Source organism: Dermacentor andersoni, chromosome 5 (assembly GCF_023375885.2).
Source record: "Dermacentor andersoni chromosome 5, qqDerAnde1_hic_scaffold, whole genome shotgun sequence".
NCBI classification, from domain to species: domain Eukaryota; kingdom Metazoa; phylum Arthropoda; class Arachnida; order Ixodida; family Ixodidae; genus Dermacentor; species Dermacentor andersoni.
Genome location: NC_092818.1, coordinates 194,415,487 through 194,431,664, shown reverse-complemented (window position 1 = coordinate 194,431,664; position 16,178 = coordinate 194,415,487). Strand labels below are relative to the sequence as shown.

General features: G+C 42.6%; 1 protein-coding gene across 1 annotated transcript in view; it reads left to right on the top strand.

Annotated features, from left to right (window-relative positions):
• Nucleotides 1–15,224, top strand: part of LOC126531786 (NF-kappa-B inhibitor delta-like) — a 44,283-nt gene extending 29,059 nt beyond the window's left edge. Inside the window, exon 7 of the mRNA XM_050179514.3 lies at nucleotides 8,056–15,224. Within this exon, the coding sequence (XP_050035471.1) occupies nucleotides 8,056–8,079 (24 nt within the window). The 3' untranslated portion in view covers nucleotides 8,080–15,224. The remainder of the gene's footprint in view (nucleotides 1–8,055) is intronic.
• Nucleotides 15,225–16,178: the final 954 nt, after the last annotated feature.

Below are 16,178 nucleotides of genomic sequence, written 5' to 3'. Positions count from 1 at the left end.
TTATAATGCCTACACATAATCAAGGCATGTTTGATTGCAGCTTTTTTTTAGTCATGGAAGTGCGGAAAGTGATGAAAGTAATGAAATGAGGCATCTAGTACTTAAGAATGTTTGGTGTGTGCAGACCACTTGGTTTGTCTTGAAGAGTCATTTGCGTAGCATTCGACAGATGGTAAGCGCGATCATTATTAGCTAGACTTGGCACACGACATATCGCTGCGGCAAGTTCAGGGTGCGATCATTACACGGAAAATAAAAAATATTGAATTTTGACGACAAAATTCAGAGGTGTAATCATTACGCGAGTGCAATCATTATGCGAGTAAATACGGTAGTTTGGCTAATGATAACATTATCACCATCACTGCACCCCATATGGTAACACTAAAAGTCGAGCTAAATTGCAACTTTGGTCACCGATGAAGCACTGCCGGTCAGGCCTAGCCGGTAGGTGGAGTGGGTGGGTGGCAAGTCGTTTTGGGAGGTTCACCCTTACAATGTTTGTACAAGCAGACCACATCGATAATTGGTTGTGATATCACATGCACAGGCTGGACTGACGGCTACAAGCCTGAAGTGGAGTTTGGGTCTGTAGCCATTCAGTTGGAAACTACTGTGACAGCCTACTAAGTTTGTCTGTGCACTTACTGGGCTGCAGAACGGCGTAAGCTTGCTTGTTGCCATAGAGCCATATAAAGTTCCAGACTGATCTTGCACAGCATAGCTTAACTGACACAAAGTCAAGGCCACATGCACAGCATCTGCACTTCACGACGACCCGGGACACACCCTAGGCCTTGGCCATCACGAAACTTTCGATTAATTTTATGTTAATGGCACATAACACTGAGCAAAAGTCTGTAAATTAATTTTCCATTGTGCTGGTGGTCTAAAAAACAGCAGAATTGATTTTTACCACCACAATTCATTTAAATGTCGGCCCGATTATTCGTACATTTGAGCGGCATTGTCTGTGTACAAAAGTTGGTTTGGAACTGTAAATGCGCTCATAGTCTGCCGCTAGTGACGGCCTTTTCCTGCATAGCAGTCGGACTACAGTTCAGTGCTTCAACGAGTAGCCATGAGCCTCCTTTGTGTAATGCTCACACCCTGTAAAAGATCGAAGAGAAGAAAATACGGGCCTTACATGAGTAAATACAGTAATCAGCAACTCTGAAGCAAGGCTTTCCATTAAAACTCTGTGCTACTGTTGGATGGAGGATAAGTTTTTCTTTCATTATCTGGGACAATTTATCTGATATTGCATGCCTAAGTGAGCCTGGTATAAATGCTTGTACCAATTAAACAACTAGCTTGCTTGCACTCAAATTTCACACACAGGTGTCATTTCCTGGAGGCAGTTGTTTAATTAAAATGCTTGGATGCAGTACTTGCCTTTTTTGCCCAGAATAATTTGCAACATGGTGTGAATTGTGAGTATTATTTGTGAGTACAGTTGACTTCCATTAATTCAACCCTTACGGGACCAATGAGATTGGTAGAATTATCCGGCAGTTCAAATTAAACAAGGTGCAAAAAACAAAATAGGCCAAAACACACTGCTGATTCATTTGGCAGTATTTGCCCGATTCTAACATATCCCCAAATCAAACGCGCCCATTTTCTATGTCTTAAAAGTAAAAAAACAATTTAGAAATGACGTAAAAGTGCCTAAACAAAAAAGAATTTTAATGCGTACCCGATTCTTTAGCAAGAAATATTGTTGCACAATTGCAGCCGGTTTCCTAAAGTCAGCTTCGACACACGTTTTTCCTTAAGTGAGCTTCGCCGCGACACGTGCGTGTTATGCGGTAAAGCATACAAACGTTGCAAAGGTGGTTTTAGTGTCCTTGTTCAGTTGCACTGCGCAAGCAATGTTAAGGCCAATCTTCTTTTTAGGAAAAGAAAGGTACATGTTAGAATCGGGTAAATACCATAATCAGACATTGTGAGCTATGGCTATTGGTGGGAAATCTTCCTAGGGCAGGCCAAAAATGAGTGTTTTCGATGAGCAATGACGTGCGTTTAACACATTCACTGCCCCCTAAACTTTGCTGAGACGGGTGCTACCACTAAAGGGGTTGCTTTCAGACTCATCATAGGGGCCAGGCACGTGCTTGCTGACTAGTCAAGTGCAAATTATCTAGCAAAGGTTAATTTTAGGATTGAAATAATGAAACTTTGAGTTTATAGAAATACATGGGTGCTGGCCAGGACCTTCGGCTGGGATGAAATTAACCGAAAAATCTAATTAACTGGAGTCGAATGAACAGAAGCCAAATGTACAGTGGTGACAGCAGCCGGAGGGATGTGGGGGGGTTCTTACATGGAAATAGGTGTTGCAATGTCTTCTTTGGCAGCAGCAACATCAATGATACCAGTGTTGTACTACGCTCATCTTGAACTGCAAGTGTACCAGCACTGTACTGCGCTTGTCTTGCACTGCAGGTGTGTTCAGGAAGTAAACGGCAGCGACTGCACGCTGTAGAAGATGTGAGCACTGCACATCCATGTCAATACAGCCATAAACCATAGTGTTGAAAAGAAAGGTGCTTTTAGTGGCACTCGCAGGCTCCATGTTTGTGAGGGAGCGAAGTTTTATGTATACAATTTGCCAAGACTAGGAGGAAAGATGCCTTAACAAGCCGAAATTCGGGGAAAAAGAAAGAAACATTGCGAAGGCAATTGAATGTACCTTTCACAATGTATCAAATAACCAGTCAGAAAGCCGCCATCTTGAGTGGCACATTAGTGTAGTGGTACCATCTCTGGTTTCTAAATGAGAAGTGTTGGTGCAATTCTCGATGTCTATGTTCTACAGTTGCGTGCAATATGAGCTGCAAGACAGTGCTCATAGTTGAAGGGGCCCCAAGACTGCTCACTGGCACCAGCATATGAGACTTCAGAGAGCTGAACACTATTCCAATTACTTATATTTTTTAAATCAATTTTTTGTATGTCGGCGCCGCCGTGTAGCCATGGGGCGCTTTCGACCTCGGGTACTGTTTTACCACTCGTATTGCATGTGACTGCAATTTTCTTTTGTAGTTTTATTTTTAATTCTAGAGTAGAGGAAACGTTATATATAGCTCATTTCACCAAATTCGCAAGTTAGTGGCAGCCAAAGGTTAGCTGTGGCAGCACTTGCTTTTTGTGCTGACGGCTACGAAGAGTCTTTCTTTATAGGAAGATTTTCTTTTCTATGAACAAAATTGGCAGCGAACATTGTGACGTGTTTTATATTTTTATTGTCTTGTGTGGATTGCTGCCGCAGTTCCGGGACCAGATCCCAGAACTGGGAATGAGTCGAGGCTAAACTGGCCTCCAAAAAACATGCAATTAAAAAAAAAAATGCTTTTTTAGGGGTTTGCTAATATCACAATTTTCTAATACAAATACTTAAGCTTCACATATTGAATCGAATATCGAGTAATGATATGCACATGCACTTATTAGCAAGTTAGATTAATTTGATATGTTGGAACATTACAATTACATTGTCACTGTTACTAAATTAGACTAGCAAGCCATTATACTAAAGAAATTGTGCATTTGGCTCATGTTAATTTAGAAAATTGAGTAATTCCCACTAGCTGCCCTTGCTAACCTGCACCTTAATATACCGCATCAAATGCCTGCAAACTCGCAGGCATTTGACCCTGTGCCAGTGGTCACTCATCGCACTTGCTTTCAAGCAATAAACTCAAAATTAAAGGTGGCACTGACAAAAAAAAAAAGAAAGCATCCTTGCTGTCTGCAAACCCTTGCCCCTTGCTGCTGAGGCTGGCTTTCCCGCACAGTTTAGACGTTTAGCGGCTAAGTGCGCTTTACAAGTGAACTTTTGCAAGGAGCATCAAATTATCATAAAATTCATTACAATATCACAACAATGTTCTTAGATTCAATAAAACCAAGTGCTAAGAACCATATTTGCTCCTGCACAGCCAGCAACATATTCGATTTGATTGGTATATTCGTATCGAACCGAATATTCGAACATTTTTGAACATCTATTCTTCAAATCGACGGTGGTGAGCTTGAAATTCACTTCCTCCAGTGCACAAATCTGCAGGCTTGGAGTGATGCTTGACACCAGCAAAAGATACCGAGAGCGAGTGGGGCTGCTGTACTAATCCAGGTACAACCAAATTAGGAAAGCCCACTAAGCTTCAACAAACCAGAACCAGAACAGGAATTGGCCTCCCTGGTGCAGTATTCCGCAGCTATCTCCCGAATGATTCCTACAATCAACCCACGGCCCTCAGTCCCCAGCAGCTGCGGAGCACCGGACCAAGGCGGCAGTCAGACCTGTAACGCAGCAGAGGCTGCTAAGAACCTCTGGGTCCGGACAGGACACCAGTAGAAACTGACACTGTCAAACTTCAATTTCCGAACTCTGTCAAGTGAGGCTAGCTTAGCAGGACTCTTTTAGGAACTATCAGACATTGTTTGGGATATCATCGGCCTTAGTGAGATTGGAACTGGAGAAGCTTATACATTGCTGAATAACGAACGTGTCCTCTGCTATAGAGGTATGCCAGATAAGAAGCAAAACGGGGTGGGATTCCTAATCCATAAGGACATAGCGGGCAACATTGACGAATTCTAGAGCATCAATGAGAGGGTAGCTGTAGTTGTAATCAAATTTAGTAAGACGTATAGATTAAAGGAAGCACAAGCCTACGCTCCAACATCCAGTCATGATGGTGATGAAGTAGATCAGTTTTATGAAGATGTTGAATTAGCGATGAGAAAAGTGCAAACTCAGTATACTGTAGTAATGGGTGACTTCAATTCAAAAGCGGGGCAAAGGCAGGCTGGTGAACAAGTAGTTGGCAACTACGGCGTTGATTCTAGGAGTGCTAAAGGAAGAGGTACTGGTAGAATTCGCAGAAAGGAATAAGCTTCGAATAATGAAACCTTTTTCAGGAAGTGTAACAACAGGAAGTGGACCTGGAAAAGCCCTTATGGTGAAACAAGAATGAAATTGATTTCATACTTTCTGCTGATCCCAGCATGGTGCAGGATGTAGAAGTGATAGGTAGGGTAAAGTGCAGTGATCATAGGTTAGTGAGGGCTAGGATTCACCTCAATTTGAGGAGAGAAAGAGTAAAATTGGTTAAGAAGAAACTGGTCAACCTAGAGGCAGTAAGGATAAAAGCCGACAAATTCAGGCTGGTACTTGCAAACACATATGCAGCCCTAGAATAGAGAGCTGAAGATGACATAGAGGTAATGAATGAAACCGTGACTAGGCTGGCTTCAGAGGCAGCAGTTGAAGTGGGAGGCAAGGCACCAAGGCAACCAGTAGGTAAGCTCTCCCAAGTAACAAAGGACCTAATAAAGAAACGACAAAGAATGAAAATGTCTAACTCAAGAGATAAGATAGAATTCGCGGAAGTGTCAAAATTGATCAACAAGAAGAAAATAAGTCATATTCGATATTATAACGTGAGAAAGACTGAAGAAGCCATAAAAAATGGACGCAGCCTGAGATCACTTGGAAGGAAACTTGGCATAGGACAAACCAAGATGTATGCACTGAAAGATAAGCAGGCTAATATCATCAGCACTCTCGAAGATAGTAAAAGCAGCGGAAGAATTCTATACTGACCTGTGCAGTACCCAGAGGAGTCAGGATACCTCAATTAGAAACAGTAATGAATAGGATACAGAAACTCATCCTATAACTAGCAATGAGATCAGAAGGGCCTTGCAAGACATGAAACGAGGAAGAGCGGCAGGAGAAGATGGAATAACAGTCGACTTAATCAAAGGTGGAGGAGACATAATGCTTGGAAAACTGGCGGCTCTTTGTACGAAGTGTCTATTGACTGCAAGGGTCCCAGAAAACTGGAAGAATGCAGACATTATTCTAATCCACAAAAAGGGAGACGTTAAAGAATTGAAAAATTGTAGGCCCATTAGCTTACTCTCAGTATTATATAAAATATTTACCAATATAATGTCCAATAGAATAAGGGCAACACTGGACTTTAGTCAACCAAGGGAACAGGCTGGCTTCAGGAAGGGATACTCTACAATGGATCACATCCATGTCATTAATCAGGTTATCGAGAAATCCGCATAGTACAATAAGCCTCTCTATATGGTTTTCATAGATTACGAAAAGGCATTTGATTCAGTAGAGATACCAGCAGTCATAGAGGCATTACGTAATCAAGGAGTGCAGAACGTTTACGTAAATACCTTGGAAAATATCTACAGAAGTTACAAAGCTACCTTAATTCTACACAAGAAAAGCAGGAAGATTCCTATAAAGAAAGGGGTCAGACAGAGAGACATAATCTCTCCAATACTATTCACTGTGTGCTTGGAAGAAGTATTCAAGCTATTAAACTGGGAAGGCTTGGGAGTAAGGATCGACGGTGAATACCTTAGCAACATTAGTGACATACCTTAGTGACATTGTTCTATTCAGCAACAATGTAGATGAATTACAACAAATTATTGAGGACCTTAACAGAGAGAGTGTGAGAGTGGGGTTAAAGATTCATATGCAGAAGACGAAGATAATGATGAATAGCTGGGCAAGGGAACAAGAGTTAAAGATCGCCAGTTAGCCTCTAGAGTCTGTGAAGGAGTATGTGTACCTAGGTCAATTAATCACAGGGAACCCTGATTATGAGAAGGAAATTCATAGAAGAATAAAAATGGGTTGGCTTGCACACGGCAGACATTGTGAGCTCCTGAGTGGAAGCTTACCATTATCATTGAAAAGGAAGGTGTAGAATCAGTGCATTTTACCAGTGCTGACATATGGGGCAGAAGCTTGGAGACTGAAAAGAAGCTTGAGAACAAGTTAAGGACCGCACAAAGAGCGATGGAATGAAGATTGCTAGGCATAACATTAAGAGACAGAAAGAAAGCAGTTTGGATCAGAGAGCAAAAGGGTATAGCCAATATTCTAATTGACATTAAGAGGAAAAAAATGGAGCTGGGCAGGTCACATAATGCACCGGTGAGATAGCTGTTGGACCATTAGGGTTACAGAATGGGTACCAAGAGAAGGGAAATGCACTCGAGGATGGCAGAAGACAAGGTGGAGTGATGAAATTAGAAAATTCATGTGCGCTAGTTGGAATCGGTTGGCGCAGGACAGGGGTAATTGGAGATCGCAGGGAGAGGCCTTCGTCCTGCAGTAGACATAAAACAGGCTGATGATGATGATAATGGTGATTTTTCAAATCGAATTCGAATATGAATTTTTTTCTTTCCTTTTTTATTTTTTTGCGGGCTTGAGTGTCACGGACCCCCATTTAAGAACCATTGGTATAAGGGTAGCACTTAATTTTTTGGGGGGGGCGGGGGGGTAGGTGGGGGGGGGGGGGGCTAAATTGTGCGGTGCAGCCCATGCAGGAGTAAAAATGACTTAAATGGTAAAATAGAAAAATAATGAGCCAATAATCAAGAAAATATTTCGATATACCTGGCATCGCACTGCTGTATTGGTGCTAAGATTTTGGCGCAAAATTATAAGTAAGGGAAGCATGACTTTTGTTTTTTGGATTAGTAGTCAACTGAATGAAAATATAGTTTTTAAAGAGCACAGTAAAGTGATATAGTGTTGCACTTAAGTGTTCCTTTAACTCAAATTTAGGGTTGCGGCTGTTACACTGGTGCAACCCTTCACATGAACATGCAGTAGAATTTTAACTGAAACCATAATGACTACATAGAAACAGTTTGCATAAGTCCCATTTGGTTAGATTACAAGGGTGACCTGTCTACATCTGTGACAGGGTGAGGGATAACCTCTTCTTTGAATATCAAGTATGGTGATCTTTGTTGCATGCTTGAGATGTAAAAATATTGCTTTCGCCAGTATAAGAAAGAAATTAGGTGGCAGGTAGTGCAGTAATGGAGTTGAGGACTCGGCCTACAGTAAATGTAAACATCACCAGGGAGGGGGTGGGGGGGTTGGTGAGTGTTTATGCAAGCATAAATAGAACATGCCTAGCACATGTACCAGGCTCGATGCGCATTGATGCTGACACACGTTGAGATTTTGATAATGGGCACTTTTGTTCTTAGGTGGGCTTGTTGCTGGACATCTGAAGAGGGCCAAGCTAGGCCAAGCAAGCTGCCTGCCAGGTCCACTGAGGATATTTGTTTGGAATTGTCCAGCTCATTTGGCTGTGCTGTGACCAGTCCCTTTATGAGCCATACACCACTTCTGATATTGCTCATAGTCTTTAACTTTGGCTTCTACCACATTGCAGGAATTGTTGAAGTGAAAAGTTTGTGCCTGTAGCTGCCTATGGCTGACAAAGAGCAGGTGGTTCTGGACCCCCTCTGCATATTCACTGGGACTGGGATTCAGAGTGCAGTAATCATGGTGCATCTGAAGAAGAGCAAAGTTGCAATAACTTGGGCCTTAAGAGGAAGCTTTAGCTCAGGTGCTCCTATCTAAATACATGTAAAAGGAGAATTCGTTTTTCCTGGCAACCACTGCACCAAATTTGACGAGGTTTGTTGTACTTAAAAGAAAAACTTAAAATCTAGTGACTGTTAGTTTCGAATTTTTAAGTTAGGTCGCCAATTTTTTATTAAAAATTGGTAAAAATCAAAAATGTTCAAAAAACGATACCATCAAGTTTACAACTCTGTAACTCAACAACAAAAAATGATAATACAATTCTGGGAATTGCAACTAATAGTACATAAAAGCGGACAAAATTGATATGTTACACATGAATATAAAAAAATTTTATAATATGGAAATACAGCTTTTGCAGAACCCTTGTAACCTACGTTACAAATTCACGTAAAATGTAACATGACATATCGAATTTGTCCGCTTTGAATGATCTAATGGATGCCGTTTACAGAACCGCGATATCCGTTCTTGATGCTGCGCAAAGAAATTGTAAACTTCGTGCTTCTATTTTTTTCAAACGGTCGAATATTTGAAAATATTTTTAACATAATTCAAGCCCTAAATCGAAATTCCGCTTCTAACAGTCACTAGAATTTAACTTTCTCTCTCAAATGCAACGAATTTCATTAAGATCGGTCCAGGCGTTATCTCAGAAAAGCGTTTTTGCGTTTTACATGTATTTGAATAGACCGCGTTGGAGTTGGGCCCGAGCTAAAGCTTCCTCTTAAGGCAGACTTAAAACACTGTCTTGGGATAGGTTCACCACTGAGTACACTGGAAAGTTGTCTCAGTGTGAATGCCTTTACTGCTGTTCTAACGCCTTTTGAGAAGCATCAAGTTGCTTGGTCGAGATTGTGACACCCACTGACACATGCTTTACTGTGAAGGCGGAACATACCTAAGATAGCTTGACGTGTTAGAAGGCTGCAAACGATTTCAACCTAGTTCTGTGTTTCTATACAGATGAAAATGTCCACGAAATATAAAAGTAAAAGGGAGAATATGTAGAAGCAGGCTACAAGCATAGGTGAACACCCTCTTCCAATGCACTCGCATGTCTTTGACATCATGCTGTTGCCCAGATGGTGCATGCACCAGGCAATGACGGTGATTGGGCAGTCCAAGCACACGTCTCCAATAGTGTAGAGAAAGACTCTTTTCAGTTTCTATGAATCATGGACCTGAGACATTGTACAAAGGAGGTTTCTCCACCAGTCACTCTCTTGTAATTTAAGTGCCATTATTTTTTTTTCTTTTGAAGCAGCAGTGCTGCATCTTGAGATCGTCAGCACTGCACTCGTGTGATTTGCTGTAATCGTCCTTCCGCAAGATTTTTTCTTGTCATTTATTAAGTAGTGTAGTTGCCCTCCCATAGAGAGGTCAAATGACCTAGGTTAAGTCATGCTCATTTGAGTGCTGTTCTTAAAGTGGGCCCAGAGGTCCACTCAAAACAGCTATCTGTGGTTAGCTCACTGGTGAGCTTTCACTTTGTGTTAATCATTCAGTGCAGTGAAGCAACCAAATCCATGCCCTAAGCAACTATGCATGTCCTAATGTTTTGTTGGTAGCTCTGCTCAGCATTATAGCTTATAATTGTTCCTTAGCATGGGTGCTGATTGACATGCGGTTTCTGAAACACTTCTCCCAGCATCCCAGTTGCTTGCAGGCTTTGGTTTGCATAGGGTAAAAAGCACTGCACTCTGCTGGCTGATATTGTTACCATCATGTATCATATGGTGCTATTATTTTCTGCTGCAATCTTATGGTACAGCTTTGCATGCACTAAGCTAGCTGTCATACTCAAGCATGGAAATTTGTCTGCTAGGATCCCATGTTCATCCTGTATGTACAAAATCATTTTTGATTCTATAGTGGGATGCATATTGTTCCAACAAGACCAATGCCTATGAAATGGCTCACTTGCTCTTCAGAGCAGACCACAGGCTCATGTGCAGCACTGGAGTTGCACAAAGTCTGTAATGTACAGCTTTAGCGCAGCGTCGCATGTATGCATCCAAAACAGCTATGGCATGCTACTCATATCTTCAAAGAGGCCTTTAGCAAACCGTTCTACATCTCCAAAGCATTGACAATGGTCGAATTTTGCAGCACTGTCTGGTAGGCTGAAATCGAAGCACTTACAGCAGCACTGATGTCTTTTTAAGCATAGCAGTGTAATACCGGGCAACTTGTCTCTTGAAAAGAACCACAAAACATTGTTGACATTTAGTTCTTGAAGTGATTAGGCCAAATGAAAGCTTGTTTTATCATTTGCTTGTTGCATATGCAATGAAGAAGAAATAGTAAAGGTTATGTGGAAGAAAGGGGATGCCCTGTATGGCGCAATGTTTTCATGTTAGCTATGCAATCCACACAAAGTTTGTCATACTAAATCCAAAAGATGACATGCATAAGTAACTTGCAAAGAACTGCATTGTATTCTGCACTGCACAATTTGGACATGCTATTTGATTAGGTATCCAAGGGCCTTGCATATGCTCTTGTAAAACTGTCTGTATAGTGCAGAGTAATTTGCTTGAAGTGATTCTAAGACAACACTTTCATGAATTGACAAAGTACTTTAAAGATCGTACAGTATGATGGAGGGTGGTGCCTAACAGCATCAACAGTTGGCCCTCACATTTTCACTGGTGCTTTGATGCCTCATCTCCTTACTGTGTCTGCGACTGACATGAGAGCCATGGATTGTTGACCATTTATGTAGCCACATTGTCACACTGTATACTTTTTATCATTCCACACTACTGTATGATCTCCATTTTTCTTGTGCATCATAGATTTGTGCTTCTGTTTCTCTGTGTTCACATTCATTGCTTGAGAAAATTTAACTTGTTGCTCAGTTAGTTAGTTGTTTTAGTTATTTGTTGGCATGAACTGTGCACAGTCATAGCACTTGGCCAAACGCTTGTGGCTATGTGTAGTAAACAAGCAGATGTGTTAGTTTAATGTGTATCCACGTTGCAAATTTAAGAAGGTGATATTCTGTGGCAGAAAGGACCACATTGAGCCAGCAGAGAGTTATGGAATTTGCTGTTATATGTGGAAGAGAGACCATTAATTATATCATGCCGAATATGCCAGCTCTCATCGCATCACCAATGCTAAACAGCATTGTGCTTTGTCAGTACTTGAGAATGAGACCAGCTCGTGATGCTGAGCATTGCTGGCTTCGCTTCGGCCACAGTGTATATAGATGCCCACAATAAGTGAAAGAGGTTCGGTGCCACGGCAGGAAGTGTTACCTTCCTCCAACTCTAAAACAAGCACCTTTATGCTACAGGCAAAATGCTGTTCTAACACGTCTGAAGTGTATGTAGATTTGCACATAAACAGCAGGAAGTATGAAGCATATGGATTGTCATACTGATATACATAGCTCTGTGTACAGTAAACGCTCCATGCCTTCAGGGGTGCTACGGTTGAACCCGTTAATAATGAACTTGACGCCCGCCTTGTTTGCTTAGTGGCTATGGTGTTGGGCTGCTAAGCACGAGATTGCAGGACCGAATGCCGGCCACAGCAGCCACATTTTGCTGGTGGCAAAATGCGAAAACACCTGTGTACTTAGATTTAGGTGCACGTTAAAGAACCCCAAGTGATCCAAATTTCCTGAGCCTCCCACTATGGCGTGCCCCATAATCAGAAAGTGGCTTTGGCACGTAAAACCCCATAATCTAATTTTAATTTTAATTGACTCAATAATTCCACAAAAAGTGGTCTTTGTATCAGCAGTTTGTTATACAGTTGAACCCCCTTATAACAATATTCAGGTGCCATGAAAATTCCATTGTTCTAACCGATAATTGTTATAACTGGGTTGCATGAAAAAATCAAAATAGGGTGATGGCAGAGCTGTTGTGAGGAAATTATAATGGCAGGGATGCCAGTGCCCCTCCCCACCATCTTCCTCCATCCAGCTGCTGATTGTGTTCACTCGTTTAACTCCTTCCTGGGCACTCTGATCGCGTGTAACAAGCCACGGCTCATGGCGTTAAGGAATGGCACTGCTGTAACAACCGCAAAGAGGTTTCGCGGGTGGCAAGCGATATGTGAGTACCGCCGAGGCATCGCTTTGGTGGCCCCAAAAGGGGCCTTTTAAATATTGCGAGAAATTCAGAAGAAACGCTGAGGTGGGATCACCACAAGCATCTCGACACGTACTTCTCACTGACTTGCACGAGAAAACCCCAAGTCCCTCAGCCTTGCATGCTTTACGTGAAGCTTGCCGACATCCTTCTCCAAGGCATCCAGGTGCTTCTTGTAGTGCAGCGGAAGGTTTCTCGCGATAACAAAGCCCCGGAGTGACGGAATCATCTGCCGAGCCTCCTGTGAGGACAACGTTGAGGCAGCGTGCCCAACCGTGTCATTGCTGCCGTCGTCGCCGTCGCTATCTGATGCAAGCACAGTCGCGCCGATCGCCTCATCGGTTAGAAGCACTTAGTTTCAAAATCTACAGCTGTGCGCATTCTTTTCACCGGCAACGTCGCGCATTGCCAATGATCAGTGGGCGGATCAGCCACCTTCAGTTTCGGCGGCAAGAAACTGCGTGGCCAGGAACGATTTCGACGCAAACAACGAAGACCAACGCGAGCTATTAAACATTTGCAGAACTGCACTGAATGAGGAGCCAGCAAGCAACATGCAAGCAACCTGTGAGCAGCGCAGTTGGCGCGGTCCATTCATGTTTCAGAGGGTGGGGCGGCGTAGAGCTGTGGGTGTAACCAAGCTGTGTGCACAGCCCATTCCTGTTCGGAGGGGGGAAGGGCGACAGGAGAGAGGCGCGCGGAGATGGCTAGAAAATGAGCGCACTGTGGCTGTTGGAGCAGCGGCCCATCATGCAAGGGCTCGAATTTCTCGTTTTCCTTTTTTCTTTTTTCAAGGTTTTGGATTTCACTACCGTTCGGTTCAGACACCTAGCAGCCAAACTTTGTCGTTATAACCAATAATGCGGCATCCGGGCATTGTAGTAAGCGGGGAAAACATACAGAAGTTGATGGTGCAGCAGCTTCCCATTATTATAATCGACATATTGTTAAAACTGGTAATCATTATAAGTGGTTTCGACTGTATGTGGACTCTCCCTTCAAAATGCAAAAAAATTAAAGACACTGCAGCTGGCATTGGCTGTTACGATTCAACACCACGTTGGTCTGAAAATTGAATTTTCACTGCTTTCATTTTTGTTCCTGACACTTCTATGCATCTTCTAATTGCAAATTTCCTTTAAAAACATTAAACATTAAAGAATGAAAAGCCTCTTTGAAACGGTGCCCGGCCAGTTCCGATCACCTGTCATTTAGAAACTACGAGTGCATCCACTTCATTATTTGTTCGAGAGCTTGTGATATATGTTACTAAGAGTGCGACATGAGTGGATTCTGAATACGATAGAGTAGCATTCTAGTTGGCTGGAAGAGGAAACTACTGTGGCATACGAGCATTTTGCAAAAGTCTTGCCGCCATGGCTGCAGCATCGGCCACATTTACGTCGTGCGCCGCAAAGTTACGTTTTTCCTTTTTCTTTTCACTTTGACCAAAAAAGTGCAAAGTTCTAAAGGTAGAACACCATCGTGAACCGTTATCAGCATCAACGTAAGCAAATGGTCGACAAACCATAACAGCCAACACTTTGCGTGGCAGTGGCCTGTCGAGCCGTGTTCATGCTGACTCTGGTCGCCTGAGTATCACGCCCAGTTTGGTCGTACTTCCGTGCTTCGGAACCTCACATGCATCCCCCTTTTACAGCTACAGGGTTTGAAATGTTAGTTGTGATAGCACAGCGCCTTACTTTTGAAAATGTTCATTATACCTGGATGCAGTATTTCATTTTCCATTCTTCTTTCCTTGTCATCTATCATGCCAAATGATAAATCACAGTGATAATGGTTGCACAACGGTAGTTGAGCCAACAATAAGGCCTAAAGAATGTATAGTGGAATTGCTCATTACAGAATATGGCTCCCAGGTTTGTTCTTTTTGCACCCTAATCAATCAGGATGCCATAAGAGTGTTGCCTTAAGTTTTTAAGTGCCACAACCATCTTAATCATAATGTTAAGAGAAAGACTTCAGCTTGAGCTCTCAGCTGTGCATTTATTAAGTGTACAAATGCTCTCATGTTGCTGTTGCAGCTGCAGTGCTTTGGCTTCAGTTTGGCCCTCCAGAAAAATAATAAACAGTTCAATTGTTCACATGCCAAGCGTCAGTATGAAACCTAAGCACCAAGGAGTGCTGAAAGTGTCAAATGAAAGCCAGAAATGTTTAATGTTGCATTATTTCGATGATTTCAAAAGCATTAAATTACATGTTATGTCAGCGTGTTCTCTTTTCCATATCTACATAACTTTGCTTTTAGAACAGTTCAACGTAGAATGTAAAGCCCTGAGGCAGAGCTTTATTGTATGCCTACACTTTCTATGAAGTCTTCCATTGGGTGAAATCATATTTTGCTTCAGTCACTGCAGGTTTTATACGTCACGTAAGCTTAGCCTTAGTTGGGCAATATTTTTCTGCTTGAGGGTGCTCAGCTTCACTGATCTGTGTGAAGCAGTGCGAATATTTTGTTTTTATTGTTGTTTCTATGTAATGCATTAGTGTTTAGAAAGATGTGGGCTTTTTCTGTAGTGCCTATTTACTTACTGTACTTACTGAATTTTTGCACTTCACTAGATGTAATACCTTGCTGTTGACACTGCTGTTGAAGTTTTAATGTGCTTGCATGGACCTGCATGCATTCAATTCTGTGTAATACTTCACTGTGATGAAACTGGCTGTATAAACTCTGTCATAGTTTCCAGTGGAAAGTGCTGCACTGTACATTGAAATTCTCCCGTTAAAAGGCCCCTCACCAGGTCTGGCCCTTTTGAGCTGACAAGCGTAGAGCGTACAATGCGTACTAACAATCGTGTTTGCAAAGAATTACGTCGCTACGCACCATGGAAAGGTCTGAAATTTCAATCCGAACGCCGCTTTCGCTTCCTCTCGCGGCGACCGCGCTCCAAGCCGGACGGCGACATAGTCGCGTCCCTATGCCTACGTAGTCGGGTCCACACTGTGACTTCGCTCGTGGTGACACGTGACTTTGAGAATTATCCAAGGCAACATCTGGTATTTGTGTGATCTGTTGCTTGAATTGACAAAGTGAAATTTAGAGAAATAATAGAGAGGTTTAGCTTGTCTGGTATTCGGGTAAACGCAGGCGGACGGGGCCGTTGGAGCAGAGGCGTAAACGGGAGCAGCCTGCATGGTGCAGCCACCTGGTGGCACAGAGCTCAAAGAGAATAACAGCTAGTATTGACTTAACCAAATGTATTCTACTTTGCTGCTGGCGTAAATGTTCGGCACTGGCGCAGTCGCGTTGCTGCCGAAAATTTACACCAGCAGTGAAGTAGAATACACTTGGTTAAGGCAGTACTAGCTGTTTTTCTCTTTGAGGTCTGTGCCACCAAGTGGCTGCACCATTCAGGCTGCTCCCGTTTAACCTCCGTCCCAACGTCCCCATCCGCCTGCGTTTACCCGAATACCGGACAAGCTAAACCTCTCTAATAAAACACACAAACGGAATGTCTGCATGTTTATTGTTTTACTTCGCACTGAAGCAAGAGAGATGTACTTCTGCTTGTTCCCAAGGTCCTGCAGTCACATGCGCAGGTACCGAAACTATGCCATTTTCTACCGTGTTCCAGCGCGCAATCAGGCTCTGCGATTCGCTTGTTCTGCTCAGTATTCGTGTAGCACTGAATTACACCACTGGCCAT